We start from the raw sequence: 15,670 nt of genomic DNA on the forward strand, positions 1-15,670 counted from the left end.
CTGGTCAATGTTTAGCTCTTATTATTGCTCAACCTGTTTCCTTGCACGCCAAGTAAGACTTCTAGAGAGAAGCCTGGGTTACTAACTAAATGTATCATGTCTTGAACTCTGTATATATTTTCACTAATTTATTCTGTTTCTTGAAAATTCACTTTAGATTTTGAAACTGTTTTGCTTTTGGAACCTGGGAATAAGCAAGCAGTTACTGAACTTTCCAAAATTAAAAAGGTAATGTATTCTTTTCACCAAAATATGGTCTAGTTTTCTCAAACAGAAACACATTACTATTATATAACTAACTTGAGAATATATATTTTGGTAGTCATGCTTTCAAATTTATTTTCAAGGACTTAATTGAGAAAGGACATTGGGATGATGTTTTTCTCGATTCTACACAAAGGCAAAATGTGATAAAACCTATTGATAATCCATCTCATCTTGGGTCAACTGTAAGTGAAACACTTTTCTTTCATTTTTTCCTTCCTTTTTAAATATCAGTGTTATAATAATAAGAGTTGGAGACAAAGTGTTGAATAAATAAACTCTTTAGAATCTTTAAAAAACACTCTTAGGATTATTGATATCAGTAAAAATGGGGAAAATTCAGCTGTTTAGAATTGTGGGATAACTTTTTCGTTGACTTAACACTACAAATTTAAATATTTCTACATATTTTCTTTTTTAAAATTTTTTAAAGATATTTATTTATTTGACAGAGATCACAAGTAGGCAGAGAGGCAGGCAGAGAGAGGGGGAAAGCAGGCTCCCCACTGAGCAGAGAGCCCAATGTGGGGCTCAATCCCAGAACTCCGAGATCATGACCTGAGCTGAAGGCAGAGGCTTTAACCCACTGAGCTACCCAGGCACCCCTGTGATATTATTATAATAATAGCCTTGCATCTTCTGGAGGGTTAGATCTAAAGTCAGCACTTAAGTTCAACAACAAAAGTAAGATGAACGTGCTTTATAAGTCCACTCTCACTGCTCAGATCATTTATCAGGTGGTACGAGTGGGGTGGTGTGGGTGGTTCCCAGGGCCACTGAGGTGCAGGGGGTGGAGGTGGTTCAGAGCCCATGGATGGTGATGAAGGGGGGGGGCCCATGGAGTAGCACGTGCAGGATGGTCCTGGTAAAGGGGGGTCCTCTGATCACCATACTGACTTGCAGAGCAGAAGTGAAAGCTGTGTTGATATGACAGATAAAAGAGCCAATATCAACAACAGCTGAACCCCAGAAAAATAGGCGTCTGCACCTGCCATCTCTCCTACTCCCAGGTTCCCAGAGAGCAGCATCAGTGCCAGAAAACTCTGTCCCCCCACTGGGTGCTGCCTGTAGCTTGGGGGAAAAGAGGCCAGGAGGTTAAATTACTGTCACCACATGTCACTGCCCATGTCTGCCAGTGTGGAACAGCTGGGGTTCCATCCTAGAGGATTACCAGAAGTAATTTCAAACTAACAAAGTCATGTACTCTAATCGGGAAGGCATCTGTGTCCAGGGTAACCCTGCGTCCCTCCTCTGTGGCTACAGGAGATGGTTTTTTGTGCATTGAGAACAGAGAGAATGAGTGAGATTAAAAAGCCCATTCCACACACGGAATCATAGCCACTCCTGTGGAAAAATTCTGCTTGCCAGTGCACAACCTTCTTTCTTTGCTTCCCTCCCTGACAAAAGGGGTCTTCTCTCTGGATGTTCTGTCAGTGGCCTCAGGGACCTCTTGGAGGTGGGGACCTCTGGAGTCTTGGAGAGGAACTTAGAGGGTGTTTTCTGGGAGGAACCTATTACTTACAAACATTAACTAAGCTCAGATCTGTTTATCTTACCAATTCATAGGTAGTTCTGATTTAAGTACACTATGAGACACATAGTAATTATGTTGTATGGAAAAAGGCAGAAATTGTAAATAATAATGAACTCGAATGTGTTTGGATGTGGGCTATAGAATTCCCATGATGTATCATGAGAGGCAGGATCAGTTCTAACAGTGACTCAGGACACAGCAGAACCCGCTCGTAAGAACACAGCGGAAGGACTTTGTGTGGAACTGGCTCTGCAGTAGAACTGATTTTTCTCTTTTCATGATTTCACTGCTAGTGTACATTTTCTACTACAAATCTGTCACTTCCGATAATTCAGAATATTTTTACCCAGGGTACAACTGGAGGGATTCTGCATATAGCATATTTACCAACAGAGATGGAGCAGTGATGAGTTAGGAAGTTGACCTTCTCCTAAGACCATTCAAAATTGCACAAAGCACACAATGCAAAGTTGGAGGGACGGCATTTCACATTTTCCAGTTGAGAGGATTATTGTAGACATTATTATTATTATTATTAGGCAACTATGTAGACATTAGTTGCCTAAATGGAAACAGGAAAGGAGGAAACAATAGTGATTCCACCTACAGGTGTTCTGGAAGGAGTCAGCCAGGCCAGGAGGCTTCAGCGTGGGGTGTGGTGTCATCCTCTCCATGTTATTCCCAGAAATATACAGTCACAGCCCTAAGGGTCCTCAGCCTTTAAGTACTTTGGCTTCTGGAGGCACAGCCAAGATGACACAGTGAAAATAGAGAAGCCTATAGGCTCTTGGGTTGAGAGTTTGCACTTTGAAAATAAGTAACACAGCAGACATCTCGCACCACACACAAAACAGAGGTAAGGCCAGGGAGAGTGCTGTATAAAACGGCTTCCCAAAAGAGGTACTGCTGAAAATGGCCACAGCATTTACCTTGCCCTTCTTTGTGTCCTTGGTAGATCAGAGCTGCTGTTCCTTAGGGGGAACGGCACCAGCTTCTGGATCTCATGAAAGCTCTGGGAGGAAGGGAGGTTTATTTTGTATGCATAGACTGTGCAGAATTAAAACAAACCCTCCACTCATTCCTCCACCACCTTGAACTCTTCCCTACTCTCTGGTCCCTGATTGGGAGAGGATTTCCCACATGCTTAGGTGATCCCCAAGGATAAGGGGGAGCCCTGTACCTTGTACCCTGTACACGACAGGGCCCTGCCTGGTTCAGGTATTTTCATAACTCATGAAATAGCTGTGGACAGCTTGGGGCTCAGATCAGCTGGAAAGAAAGAGGTATGCTTCATGGCTCAGAGAACCCAGCATGGGGTCTTGGTACAGTGCACATCCTCAGAAGTGGTGTATGTCTGCCTTTGTTTAAACAGCCTCATTTTTTCTCTGCTAGAGACCCCTGCTCTCCAGCTCAGTGGGTGGAAGTGACATAGCCATCATAGGGGTATCCTGAGAAACCTGAAGATGGGTACAGTGTCCTCAGCCAGGTTTACCCTTACATTGCATGCATTGTAAGGTGCATGGCTACATCTTTAAAAAAAAAAAAAAAAAATTCACCTAAGGCAGAGCTGTAGTATAAGCAAATTGTCTTTAAAAATATATATTGCACATTGTTTTTGGTATACCGTACTATTTTTCGTTAAGTCCAACAAAGCCAGTTTTTTTTCTCTGTAGTATTATAACAGAAAGAGTAGCTGGCATGAATTTAGCAATTTATTTTGTGCTGAATCTTTGGTTATTATCTGTAAGTTATATATATATATATGATATGACTATGGCAATTTCTAACATTTACCTAATATATGCAGAAGAGTCCACAAGACTAAGATTTTAAAAATAATTATAAAGTGAACACCCATGAAATCACCAACTAAGTCAGAAATTGAAAGGTGTCAGCCTCCAGAATTCCCCTGTGTGAATTCCCCTGTGCCCCCCCTCACTGGCCATGATCCTTTTGCTGCCTCCTGGAAGTAACTCTTCTGCATGGTGAATGCTTTGAAAGCCTTAATTTTATAAGGAAGTCAGAGCAGGTATTTTTATTTTCCTTTTACAAAGGAAGAAAAGGAAGCAAAGAAAGTTTGTTTTGTCGAGGTCATATTTCAGGTTAGTAACAGTGAATTTCAGTTAAATGCTTTTCAAGTGTTCTTTTTTTTTTTCCCCCTTTTCTTTCTCTCTTTTTTTTAATTAAGTAGGCTCCACGCCCAGTGTAGGCACTCCACCTTGTGACCCTGTTACCTGGAGTCGTGTGCTCTGCTGAGAGCCAGCCAGGTGCACCCCCACCCCACTCCCAGTGTTCTTATTGTGACTTTGTTCTTGATTTTCTGAGACAATACTTGTTTCGGGACAGGCATAAATCTAGTTGCTTCTATACATTGTATTCATTTTCATACATTATGTTAATGTGCTGTTATTCTTTTCAATTAAGGTGATCAAATGTTTAATGAAAAGTTTTAAAAAAGTGTTTTAAACTTTTACATCTTTATAAGACATTTTCACAAAAAATTGATAAGGTTTAAAAAACCATTTGTCAGACTTTGTTGTCCATAATTATAAAAACATAGGCGTGTGGTAGATCCAAATGTCCCATGGCCAGTATATAAGGACTTTTATACATTTGTGGGGTTCTCTTCTCCCTCACTTTAAAAACCAGTTTATGTTAATAGTTTGAAAATGCAGCATGCACTTAAGTCTTTTGTGGCAAGATCTTAAAACACCTCTGTGAAATGAAAGATCTGGGGTGGACTATTCTGTAAATGTTCCCAAACAAAATAAACCAGTATCTTAGCAGGAAGGGGAAAAATTGCGTTTATTTTTGTAGTTGGTCTTCATAATAAAAATGTGGGCATTATCTAAAAGATAGAAGATGCCATTTGGTGTACTGTTTTCAAGAGTTGATTTGAGCCCCCTTGGGCAAGTTACCTAATCCCTGTGTGATCCTTACTTTTTCCCCTTGAGGCTAACTCACAAGTTAGTTTCGATCGAAGGAAATAATATCCATTAATGCTAAGGCAGTTTTAGGTGAAATGAATATTAATTTCCTTCTCAGTCACATATTTATGAGAGAACCATACCACTGGGAAAAAGGTCAGGGAAGAGAGGAAGGTCCAGGAAGTGGAGGAAGAGTCCTAGCATTACTTGAGTCAAATGAGAGCCTAGGCCAGGGAAGTCTGCGTTTCACGGTACTTTTGGCGAATCATCTCCAGAGAGCATCTAGGAGAGCAGTGATGTAGTTCTCCCGGGACCCAGGGTAGGTGGTAGTAAATGAAGGGTCTCCTGATCTCATAATCTGTGCTGAAATACTTTATTTTGTTTTATTTTCATTTTTCTATAGCAAAATTTCATCTTTCTACTTGGCCCTTCCCCTTCTCTTTCTCCCTTTCTCTTTATTTTTATTTTTCTCTTCCTTTTCTTGAAATGGCCATAGCATAGAGCTAAATAAAATGCATCTAAATCTTCGTTTTGAGAAAGTGTTAGTTGAACCTTTCGTATTTTCTTAAATCTTTCTGTAGTGATATCTTCTGTGTTTCACTCCTGTTAACCAGCATACTGTCATCCCCCCCTATCGCTCCCAACCATCAGTAGCCCTCAGCACTAGTAGCTCCTAGTACCCACTCATAGGTCTACACTTCACAGAGACTACTGATTAAGGAATTTTTAAATTAGGATCATGTTTACACATCTGTTGTTAGTTTTGAAAGGATTTTGTTTTAAATGGGACTGTATTGGTTTAGTCCAGTGATTTATTACCTGTCAGAAATCATAGTCCCTTGTGCAGCACTGACACGTGCCCATTCTTGGTTAGTATCTTCAGAGAAAACTATTGCTGTTCAGAGTTCTCAGCAAGGCAAAGACTTCAGCTTAACATGATCGTACTTTAAATAGAACAGCTACTGGGATTCTGTTAACAGTTTTGCTAATCGCTTTTAAAATTTATGTTTGTTCATCCAGTAACATTCAGTTGTAACTGTTAGGTCTTATCTTGGCTATGTTAATAGAATGTCTGGGTTTAATACTAAGTTTAATATGTGTGTCTAAAGTTTTTATATTTAAAACTTACTGATTTAAAATTCACCCATACAGTTGAAATGAACACTTAGAATAAATTGAGGGTTTTTAAAATTAAAAATAACAGAGTATTATATGTAAACTTAAGAAGAAATTGAACATGTTTAACATTTGTAATGATTGAAATAAACAGTGAATCCTACTTATTTTGTTACATTAGAAACTAATTATGGTCAAGTCTTACCAACTTTGTGAACATATTTGGCAGATCTTTAATCCTGGGCTGGTTTTATCCAGCGGCTGCATGTTTAGAAAATCTACTTAGGTGCTTTTTATTTTTTACTTATTTATTTTTAAAATCTACTTAGATTTTAATGTTAGTCTGTTTCATACAGAGTGCTGGTTGTTGTCTGACCTTGTTCTGCTTGCCTTCACTTAGTTCACTGTAGATTTGGCCATACTTTTTCTTGGCTTTGTTGCCTCTCGAGTCAAGTCCAAACTCCTGGACATGGCACACAATTCCTTTATAAGCTGTCTTTAAACAGCCTTTCAGGCTTTGTTCCCCCCAACTCCTCCCCTTGCTCTAGCCCTTATGGACTTCTCATCTTTCCACTGACCATGCTGTGCCCTTCCACATTGCCATTCATGTGTACTTTTCTGTGATGACTCCCCTGGTGCCACTGTTTGTCTTCCTTCCCTGTGTTCTCTTCGCATGTGGTGCTTTCCCCTTTCACAGCATGCGTCCCATTGCCTTGGAATTATGTAGAAGTACAGCTCTTCTTTCTCCCATTCAGACTTACATACTCTAGGTGCTGTGCATCTTTTTTTATTCTTTGTATTCTCAGAGTATGACCCCTGTCTATCTTGCCATCAGAGTGAACTGACTTAACACTGTTAGTCTGTGAACTTAAAATCTAAGTACGTTCTTTAAATAGGGAGCCGATACTAGTTATAAGAACACTGCAGCCTTTTAATTGGTGACCCTGAAGTAGGAAACCTTTAATGTTGATTTAAAGAATTGATTTTAATCGTTGTAGAAACCACTCAAGAAAGTTACTATTGAAGAGACCGGTAATTTGATCCAGACCATTGACGTGCCGGGTAGCACTACTGCCGCTCCACAGAACAACCCTAGTCACCTGCCAGACAGAATAGCAAGTGCAGGCGCTGCAAGTAAAAAGAATTCAAGCCAAGATGACCTTTTGCCCACCAGTGATATTCCGAAAGCAAAAGTATTGAAAATAGAAGAAATCAGTGATACTTCGGTCCTGCCGTGAGTAGAAGAAATACTCTTTAAAAAAAAATTATTTTGAGAGAGAGAGGGGAAGTGAGAGCGAGGGGGGAGAGAGGGAGTCTTATGTAGACTCTGCACAGAGGATAAGCCTCACGTGGAGCTTGGTCTCATGACCCTGAGATCATGACCTGAGCTGAAATGAGAGTTGGACGCTTAACTGACGGCACCACTCAGGCTTCCCAGAAGAAATACTCTTACTTGATACTCATCTAGAGTGGTAATAATGCACTAGAAAATTGGTATTACTGATGAGACTTCTGGTATGTGCTTATCACCATAGTGCTTTGAACTGCTCAACTTTACATTCTAGATTTTTATTTGTACTTAAATCCTAAGAGAGGTTTTGTTTAAGGTGTGATCACTATTCCTGTACCATAGTGGGAAATTCAGAGGTAAGAAAGTATCTTAACAAATTGATTCTCTGCATTTTTATTCTACTTTAGTATTTGTATTTCACTTTGTAATTCAGCAAAAAAAGGTTTTAAAAGGAAGCTTCAGGGGCGCCTGGGTGGCTCAGTGGGTTAAAGCCTCTGCCTTCAGCTCAGGTCATGATCCCAGGGTCCTGGAATCGAGCCCCGGGCTCTCTGCTCAGTGGGGAGCCTGCTTCTCCCTCCCTCTCTCCCTGCCTCTCTGCCTACTGGTGATCTCTGTCTGTCAAAAAAATTTTTAAAAGGAAGCTTCATAAAAAATGTAGAAATTAGTCATCATTATTCTAGCCATTAATATCTAAGATTATTTGTGAGCTTTTTAAATTATGAGTGGAGGGGCGCCTGGGTGGCTCAGTGGGTTAAGCCGCTGCCTTCGGCTCGGGTCATGATCTCAGGGTCCTGGGATCGAGTTCCGCATCGGGCTCTCTGCTCAGCAGGGAGCCTGCTTCCTCCTCTCTCTCTGCCTGCCTCTCTGCCTAGTTGATCTCTCTCTGTCAAATAAATAAATAAAATCTTTAAAATAAATAAATAAATAAATAAATAAATAGTGGAATTTTAAAAAACAGTCATGCATTTGCTTAATGGTGAGAATATAAAAGATCTAGATTAATTAGGTTTATTTGGGGATGTTGAAACTTTTTTTTTTTAAGATTTTTAATTTATTTGACAGAAAGAGATACAGTAAGAGAGGGAATATAAGCAGGGGAAGTGAGAGAGGGAGAAGCAGGCTTCTCGCTAAGTGGGGAGCCTGTTATGGGGCTCGATCCCAGGACCCTGGGACCATGACCTGAGCTGAAGGCAGACATTTAAAGACTGACCCACCCAGTCACTCCCAGGGGATATTGAAACTTTATTCATACATTCTTGTATTGCCACTCAGCAATCCTATTAAAAGTTTTTATTTTTTAGGGGGGCGCCTGAGTGGCACAGTGGGTTAAGCCTCTGCCTTCGGCTCAGGTCATGATCCCAGGGTCCTGGGATCGAGCCCCTCATCGGGCTCTCTGCTCAACAGGAAGTCTGCTTCCCTTCCTCTCTCTCTCTGCCTGCCTCTCTGCCTGCTTGTGATCTCTGTGTGTCAAATAAATAAATAAAATCTTCTTAAAAAAATAATTTTTTTTTTTTAAGATTTTATTTATTTATTTGACAGAGAGAGATCACAAGTAGGCAGAGAGGCAGGCAGAGAGAGAAAGGAGGAAGCAGGCTCCCTGCTGAGCAGAGAGCCCGATGCGGGACTCCATCCCAGGACCCTGAAATCATGACCTGAGCCGAAGGCAGCAGCTTAACCCACTGAGCCACCCAGGCGCCCCAAGTTTTTTTTTTTAAATGTTGAATTTTAGTGGTTTTATTTAAAGTGACAGTGATTATTTAGTGATTTGGGGAAAACATTGAACAGACAGATTTTTTTTTTTTAAGATTTTATTTATTTATTTGACAGAGATCACAAGTAAGCAGAGAGGCGGGCAGAAAGAGAGGGAGAGGCAGGCTCCCTGCTGAGCAGAGAGCCCGATGCGGGGCTCGATCCCAGGATCCTAGGATCATGACCCAAGCCAAAGGCAGAGGCTTTAACCCACTGACTGAGCCACCCAGGCAGCCCCAGACAGATTTTTTTAAAAGGAGGAAGCATTTCTTGGTGTCTGGGACTATCTTTCCTGAAACTGTCATAATTTGGATTTCTGAAAGGCACAGTTGCGAGTATATGTGATGTAGTGATGCAGTATATAGAAACGGTGTGCTTCAAAAAGTGGCCAGGCTAGATTAGCGCAACAGATGAGAATAGTCATTACATAGCCAGCATGTGAAAATTGGCAAAGGAAAGGGGGTGGGGGGATAACAGGGTGTTGGGTATTGAGGAGGGCATGTGCTGTGATGAGCACTGAGTATTATACTTAACTAATGAATCATTGAACACTGCATCAGGGACTAATTATTTACTACACAGTGGCTAACTGAACATAAATAAATAAATATTTTAAAAAATTGGCAAAAGCATTATCTGCCTTGCCAAAAATATAGGTGTATTTTTATTAGCTGGAAGAGTTCACTACGTGTGGAATATAAATAGTTAGAATACTATATTAATAAAGTCAGGAATTGAAAATCTCCATTGACATTTCCTTGTATAAGCTGTAACTATTTGTGGTTCTTTTCTAATTGTTTGATGCCTCTGAAATATTTCAGGCCTTCAGTCAACTTGAAACAGGATGTATGTCAGTCTTTCAGTGAAAAGATTTCTGTAGAGATAGATAAGACACCTACACAGTTTGTCACAACCGTTCTTCCTCCAGTTCCTGCAAACTCATTCCAGCTTGAATCTGATTTCAGACAACTAAAAAATTCTCCGGATATGTTGTATCGCTATTTGAAGGTAAGAAAGGAAGCTAGTAGTTGTAGTTTAAGTAGAAGGTCATAGGACTTATTTTGTTGCTAGTACTGTACAATAGTACTGTATCTGCTTTTTGTAGAATATGTTTGTAGAATCCTTCCTTGCCTGCGCGTATTACCTCAGCCAGACTGTTTTAAATGTTTGCGACTGGGAAACCTTTGGAAATAGGTTCTGTGTTAAGTTCTGTGGTTTAAAATAGCTTGATCTTATTTCAGAAATCCTAACTTAAATTTAATTCTTCATTCTTCAAGATGGGGAAAGAAGTTAAAACACATTGAGTGCCTTCCATGTGCCCCAAGCACTGCTTGCAATATTTAGACAATCATTTTCTTAAGTGAGCTCTTATTTGCTCCAAGAAAAAGGATCAGATCTTAGGATGTTCACCAAATAATGGATTTTAGCATTGTCTTTACAAGTGTGGTTATAGTAATAATCCCTTACAGTTTTCTGGTATACAGTTGCTTCTAAATGCATTATCTCATGTAATTCTGTTTTTAAAACTAATCATTTTTATTGCTCCTTGAGAGCTGTCTTCCAAGTTTCCTGTCTTTGGGAACATCTCTCTGTTCATGGATTTTTCTTTGCCTCGAACAAAGTGATTTATCTAACATTTCCTCCGACTTTTGTTCTTCACTCATAGTTACATTGCGCTGTGACCCCATTATTACTCAGTCAGCACTAGTGTGTAAACAGTATTCTTCCCTATATTCACCTAAGCAGTTGTTATATACATAATTTGTGATATATAAATGTTACTGTGATATAATTTTCTCTTTATATTTTTTCCAAGCAAATTGAACCATCCATGTATCCTAAGTTGTTTCAGAAAAATCTGGATCCTGATGTATTCAACCAGATCATTAAAATTCTGCATGACTTTTATATTGAGTAAGTGGAATTTTTTTTCGTTATACCTGCATATTGTAATGTTAGGCTATTTGTAGTGGTTTGGGAAAGTCATTCTCCTTGATGTCATATTACTTACTGCCTTCTGTATAGCAAAATTAGCTCTCTGGTAAATTTCACCATTGCAGAAGTTGTGAAGGGATGACAAGTGCAAGCAATAATATGGGAAATGTTTAGGTAGGAGGAAAGTGGACTTTAAAACTTTTTTTTAAAGAAGGGGAGGTGTGGAAGTGATAAATGTGATAGCAAATTAATAAAGTCTGTGCTATGAGATGTTATGAGCACTAGGTGTTACATGCAACTGATGAATCACTGAACTCTACCCCTGAAACTGTTAATATACTATGTTAATTAACTGAATTTAAATAAAAAAATAAATTTTTAAAAAGTCTGTGCTAAGCCTCACATTTAAGAAAATTATAATTTCTTCAGTTACTTGATAAATCTCTTCATTTGGGCACTTAAAATGTAGACCACATCCAGGGAAAAAAGATAAATGGAGACCTTATTTATGTATAATTAGAAATACTGTGTTAGAAAAACAGAATTACATGAGCTACTTTTAATTAATCATTTGTTTTATATTTGGATTGTTTCAGGAAAGAAGAGCCATCACTCATCTTTGAAATCTTACAAAAACTTTCTGAACTAAAAAGGTTTGATATGGCAGTGATGTTTATGTCAGAACCTGAGAAAAAAAGTAAGTCGATGAGGAAAGCTTTTCCAGATCTTTATTCTGACATGTTCCTTCATTTATTCAACAAATATAGTGGACATTTGTTAAATACTTACACCAAGATACATATAGTTAAATTTAAATTAATCACAAGTTAAATTGAATTACAGTTAAGTAGAATAAAATCTTTTAACCCCCAACAAACAGCATTGTGAACTTTAAGTGTGATTATTAATTCCTTTTTACAGAAATAGAAACTGAGGCATAGAGAGGTAAGGCACCTGACCAAGGTCATCTAGGTAGGAAACCGGACCTAGGATTGATTGATTTTTATTCATTGATTTTTATTTTATTTTTTTTTCAGACCCAGGATTTAAAGTTAGGCAGTCTGACTTTATGTCTGGACTCTTCTACTTGAAAACTCAGTAAAGCATAATGGTTGAGAGCTTGCTTTGGTGGATCTCGTTAAGGGTTCCTACCACAGATGCATGTCACCGGGCGTGGGTGCAAGGGAGGTCCAGTCCCTTCTGTGAGAGCCAGTTTCTTTGTGTTTGTTTGTTGGAACCTGAATCCTCAAAGACGTGCGGGAGTCAATTAGATGAAAGGACTGGGGAAGCGTGTTAGACCCAGAGAATGATGTATGTGGAAGTTCTGAGACAGGAAAGAGCAAATTGTCCTCAGAAAATTAAAAGAAGTACAATGCAGACTGTAGAGTCGGGGGACAATTGGCAGGTGATGAACCTGTAGAATTCTATTCCTTATTTATTTTTACATCTCTGTTCTTCCCATGAAGTGTCAGTTTAGGGAAACCTTAAGTAAAATCAGACTGTGCAGGAACTTCAGTTAGGTAAGAGCTTTGGGCTTTCCTCAAGTTTTCAGAAAAAGAAAAATTATTAGAACGCAGCAGTATCAGGTTTTTAGTTTTAAAAATAACAGAAACTCTATGTACCATTTTTAAAAAATTTATTTTTTATTTATTTTCAGCATGACAGTATTCATTATTTTTGCACCATACCCAGTGCACCATGCAATCCGTGCCCTCTATAATACCCACCACCTGGTACCCCGAACTCCCACTCCCCACCCCTTCAAAACCCTCAGATTGTTTTTCAGAGTCCATAGTCTCTCATGGTTCACCTCCCCTTCCCATTTCCCCCAACTCCCTTCTCCTCTCTAACTCCCCATGTCTTCCATGCTATTTGTTATGCTCCACAAATAAGTGAAACCATATGATAATTGACTCTCTCTGCTTGACTTACTCACTCAGCATAATCTCTTCCAGTCCCGTCCATGTTGCTACAAAAGTTGGGTATTCGTCCTTTCTGATGGAGGCATAATACTCCATAGTGTATATGGACCACATCTTCTTATCCATTCGTCTGTTGAAGGGCATCTTAGTTCTTTCCACAGTTTTTTTTCATATATCTTCTGGATTAAATATACCTTGGGCTCCTTTTCTTGTTTCTTTATGTTTCTAGCAGCAACACTGAATGAGTCAGAATCACTAAGAAAAATACTCTTTGTATTGTACTTAAAGAAGTGGACATATCATTTTACGTATGATTTTTAAATAGGGTTTAAGCTAAAAGATTTCTTTTTTTTTTTTTTTAAGATTTTATTTATTTTATTTGACCGATAGAGATCACAAGTAGGCAGAGAGGCAGGCAGAGAGAGAGGGAGGAGGAAGCAGGCTCCTTGCCGAGCAGAGAGCCCGATGCAGGGCTCGATCCCAGGACCCTGGGATGACCTGAGCTGAAGGCAGAGGCTTTAACCCACTGAGCCACCCAGGCGCCCCCATTTCTTTTATCTTTACTCAAAAACAGCCCCTAAAGTTCCCTGAAAAATACTAACTTCTCTTACTACTGACTGTTATAACCTCTTCCACTACTTTTTTTGATTACTCTGCTCCACCATACTAACTTTATATTTTTTGATATACCAAGCTGGTAAACGTATTTTGGCCTTGGACTCTTCGCAGTTGGCCATTTCCGCAGCCCAGAATATCTCCCCCTTGCCAGCTTCTTCACTTCATTCATTTTCCACCAGAGTTACTACTTCAGAGACCCCTTTCCTCAGCAGACCTACTCAAAGTAACTGCCTGCCTCCCTTTATCATCCTCTGGCTTCTTACCCTCCTTTATTTTTCTTCATAATATGTAACTAGCTGAAAATATTTCATGTATTTGTTTATGATGTCTCTTTCCTAATAGAGTGAAAGCTCCACGACAGCAGGAACTGTGTATACCTTGTTCTCTAGGCCTCAGGGCATAGAACAGTGCTTAGAGCATAGCAGCCTGTCTGTATAAATGCATTGAGGAAGTGAATTTCTTGATACTGTAATGTGATAAGTAGAAGTGTACTCAAAGAATGTGAGTTGGTTCTTTACACTGGTCTACCAACAGTACTGTCTTGGTTGAGTCACCATTGTCAGCTAAGCTAAACATGGGGAGTTCCTGGAATGGTTCCTAGAGTGTACCTAATAAGCATTTGATCAGTATTAGCTGGTGTTACCTTTTTTTTTTATCAGTAAGAACCAGTAGCCAGTGTTAATGTTGCATTATACAGAGTTTTCCAAAGTGTTGAGTGTGGACCATTCAGTGGTATAAAAGATGATTTTATATGATTTATAGGCAAGTTTTGTTTTAATTTTTAATTACATATTTTATTGCATATTATAAAAAGGTATGGCCAACATTTTTTAGATGTTACTGCTAAGTTTCAATTTACAGTAGTGGATACAAAATTTTCTTTTAAAATAGTTTCAGTTTGAAAAAGTTAATTGAAATATTAAGTAAATAAATTGTGCTCGTTACAGGGGGCAAAATGTTTAAAGTAGGACAGAATGAGTTAAGTTTAATATTTTTTACAAAATATTCTGGTAAGAAACATTATTAGATTCCTGTATAACTTTCTCAGATTAGCTTTTTAAATATCTGGATTAGAATTTACAAATATAATGGTTATTGCTTTAAAATATGAGAAGTTTTATTTGATAAATCAGATTACTCTCTGTAATTTTGTCTCACTTAGTTTTTAAAAAATGGAGATTAAAATGAATTCTTTTTCTTTTTTCAGTTGCACATGTATTGTTCAATCACATAGACAAATCAGGATTGAAGGATAAGTCTGTTGAAGAACTCAAGAAAAGATATGGTGGTTGATTTTCTTTTTTACTGAAATTACTGTCTTTGACTTTCATATGTAAATTTTTTTATTGAAAATAAAGTATTTTGCTTTTTAAGAAAATGAAATCATACAAGAACAGATTATCTTTAGACATAAGTTAATTAACTATATAGTGAATTGTGACTTAAGGAATGAGAATGTATTCAGGTGAGCTATTTATAAGACATTTTCCAAAAATAAAAATATAATGACGTACACTTGTAAAGATTGGTATTTTATGTCATTTGAAATTCTAAATCTAGATGCATTCTTCAGTGCCCCATAATTTTAGCATTACATTTTCATAAGTTTTTGTATAGCCACGTGCTAAGGTTGCTTCATTAGCATACAAATAAAGTTATGGTTGTATAGAGGGTGTTAAGTAGATAAATAGATTGTTTCTTTTTAGTTTTAATATTGTGCCAGTTCACTAACAAAAATACTTATTTACAGGATGTGTGTTTTTAGTATTTACAGTGAAAGGAGACTCTAACTAGATTCTTTAAGTAGGTTACTTGAAGAGTTACAACATCCTTACATTTTCATGCTGCAGTTTTTTCCCTCATGATATCCACATTATATACCATCTAAAGGCAGATAATAAGCTAAAGCAAAGTGTAAAAATTTTAAAAACTAGGAATGTCTAAAGTAGTAATTAGCATGTATCTTGTGTATATGTGTTGTGTATGAGTGTGGTGTCTGTATGTTTTGAAAGCAGGGCTGGTATTCTTCATGGTTTTGCATAGTACCTGGCACAGTCCTTTGCACATAGTTAGAATGTTCAGCTGATGTTTATACAACTTAGTTGAATTTTAACCATAGGGACCAACTTTAGCAAATGTCCAAAATAGCACCCTAGCAAAATGTGGGTGTGCTGTAAACATTGTTAAAACCAAGTGAATTTTAGAGGCTACCAGGTTGTTAAAATATTAAGTCACTATCCTCTAGCTGTTATCAGCATCAGTAAGACTGACCAATTTAAGACTTTCATACTGTTATTTCTGTTGTATCATACAT

At 38.3% G+C, this 15,670-nt stretch overlaps 1 protein-coding gene across 2 annotated transcripts in view; it reads left to right on the forward strand.

Moving 5' to 3' along the window:
• The window catches only part of RPAP3 (RNA polymerase II associated protein 3), a 41,085-nt gene extending 26,206 nt beyond the window's left edge, over positions 1-14,879 (forward strand). For both annotated transcript variants that reach the window (XM_045073091.1, XM_045073092.1), the window contains exons 11-17: positions 158-228; positions 348-449; positions 6,840-7,075; positions 9,703-9,889; positions 10,698-10,795; positions 11,413-11,513; positions 14,564-14,879. In XM_045073091.1, coding sequence (XP_044929026.1) covers positions 158-228; positions 348-449; positions 6,840-7,075; positions 9,703-9,889; positions 10,698-10,795; positions 11,413-11,513; positions 14,564-14,649 — 881 coding nt within the window. In that variant the 3' untranslated portion in view covers positions 14,650-14,879. The remainder of the gene's footprint in view (positions 1-157; positions 229-347; positions 450-6,839; positions 7,076-9,702; positions 9,890-10,697; positions 10,796-11,412; positions 11,514-14,563) is intronic.
• Positions 14,880-15,670: the final 791 nt, after the last annotated feature.

Source organism: Mustela putorius, unplaced genomic scaffold, assembly GCF_011764305.1.
Source record: "Mustela putorius furo isolate JIRA1106 unplaced genomic scaffold, ASM1176430v1.1 tig00537227_pilon_pilon_pilon, whole genome shotgun sequence".
Classification (NCBI taxonomy): domain Eukaryota; kingdom Metazoa; phylum Chordata; class Mammalia; order Carnivora; family Mustelidae; genus Mustela; species Mustela putorius.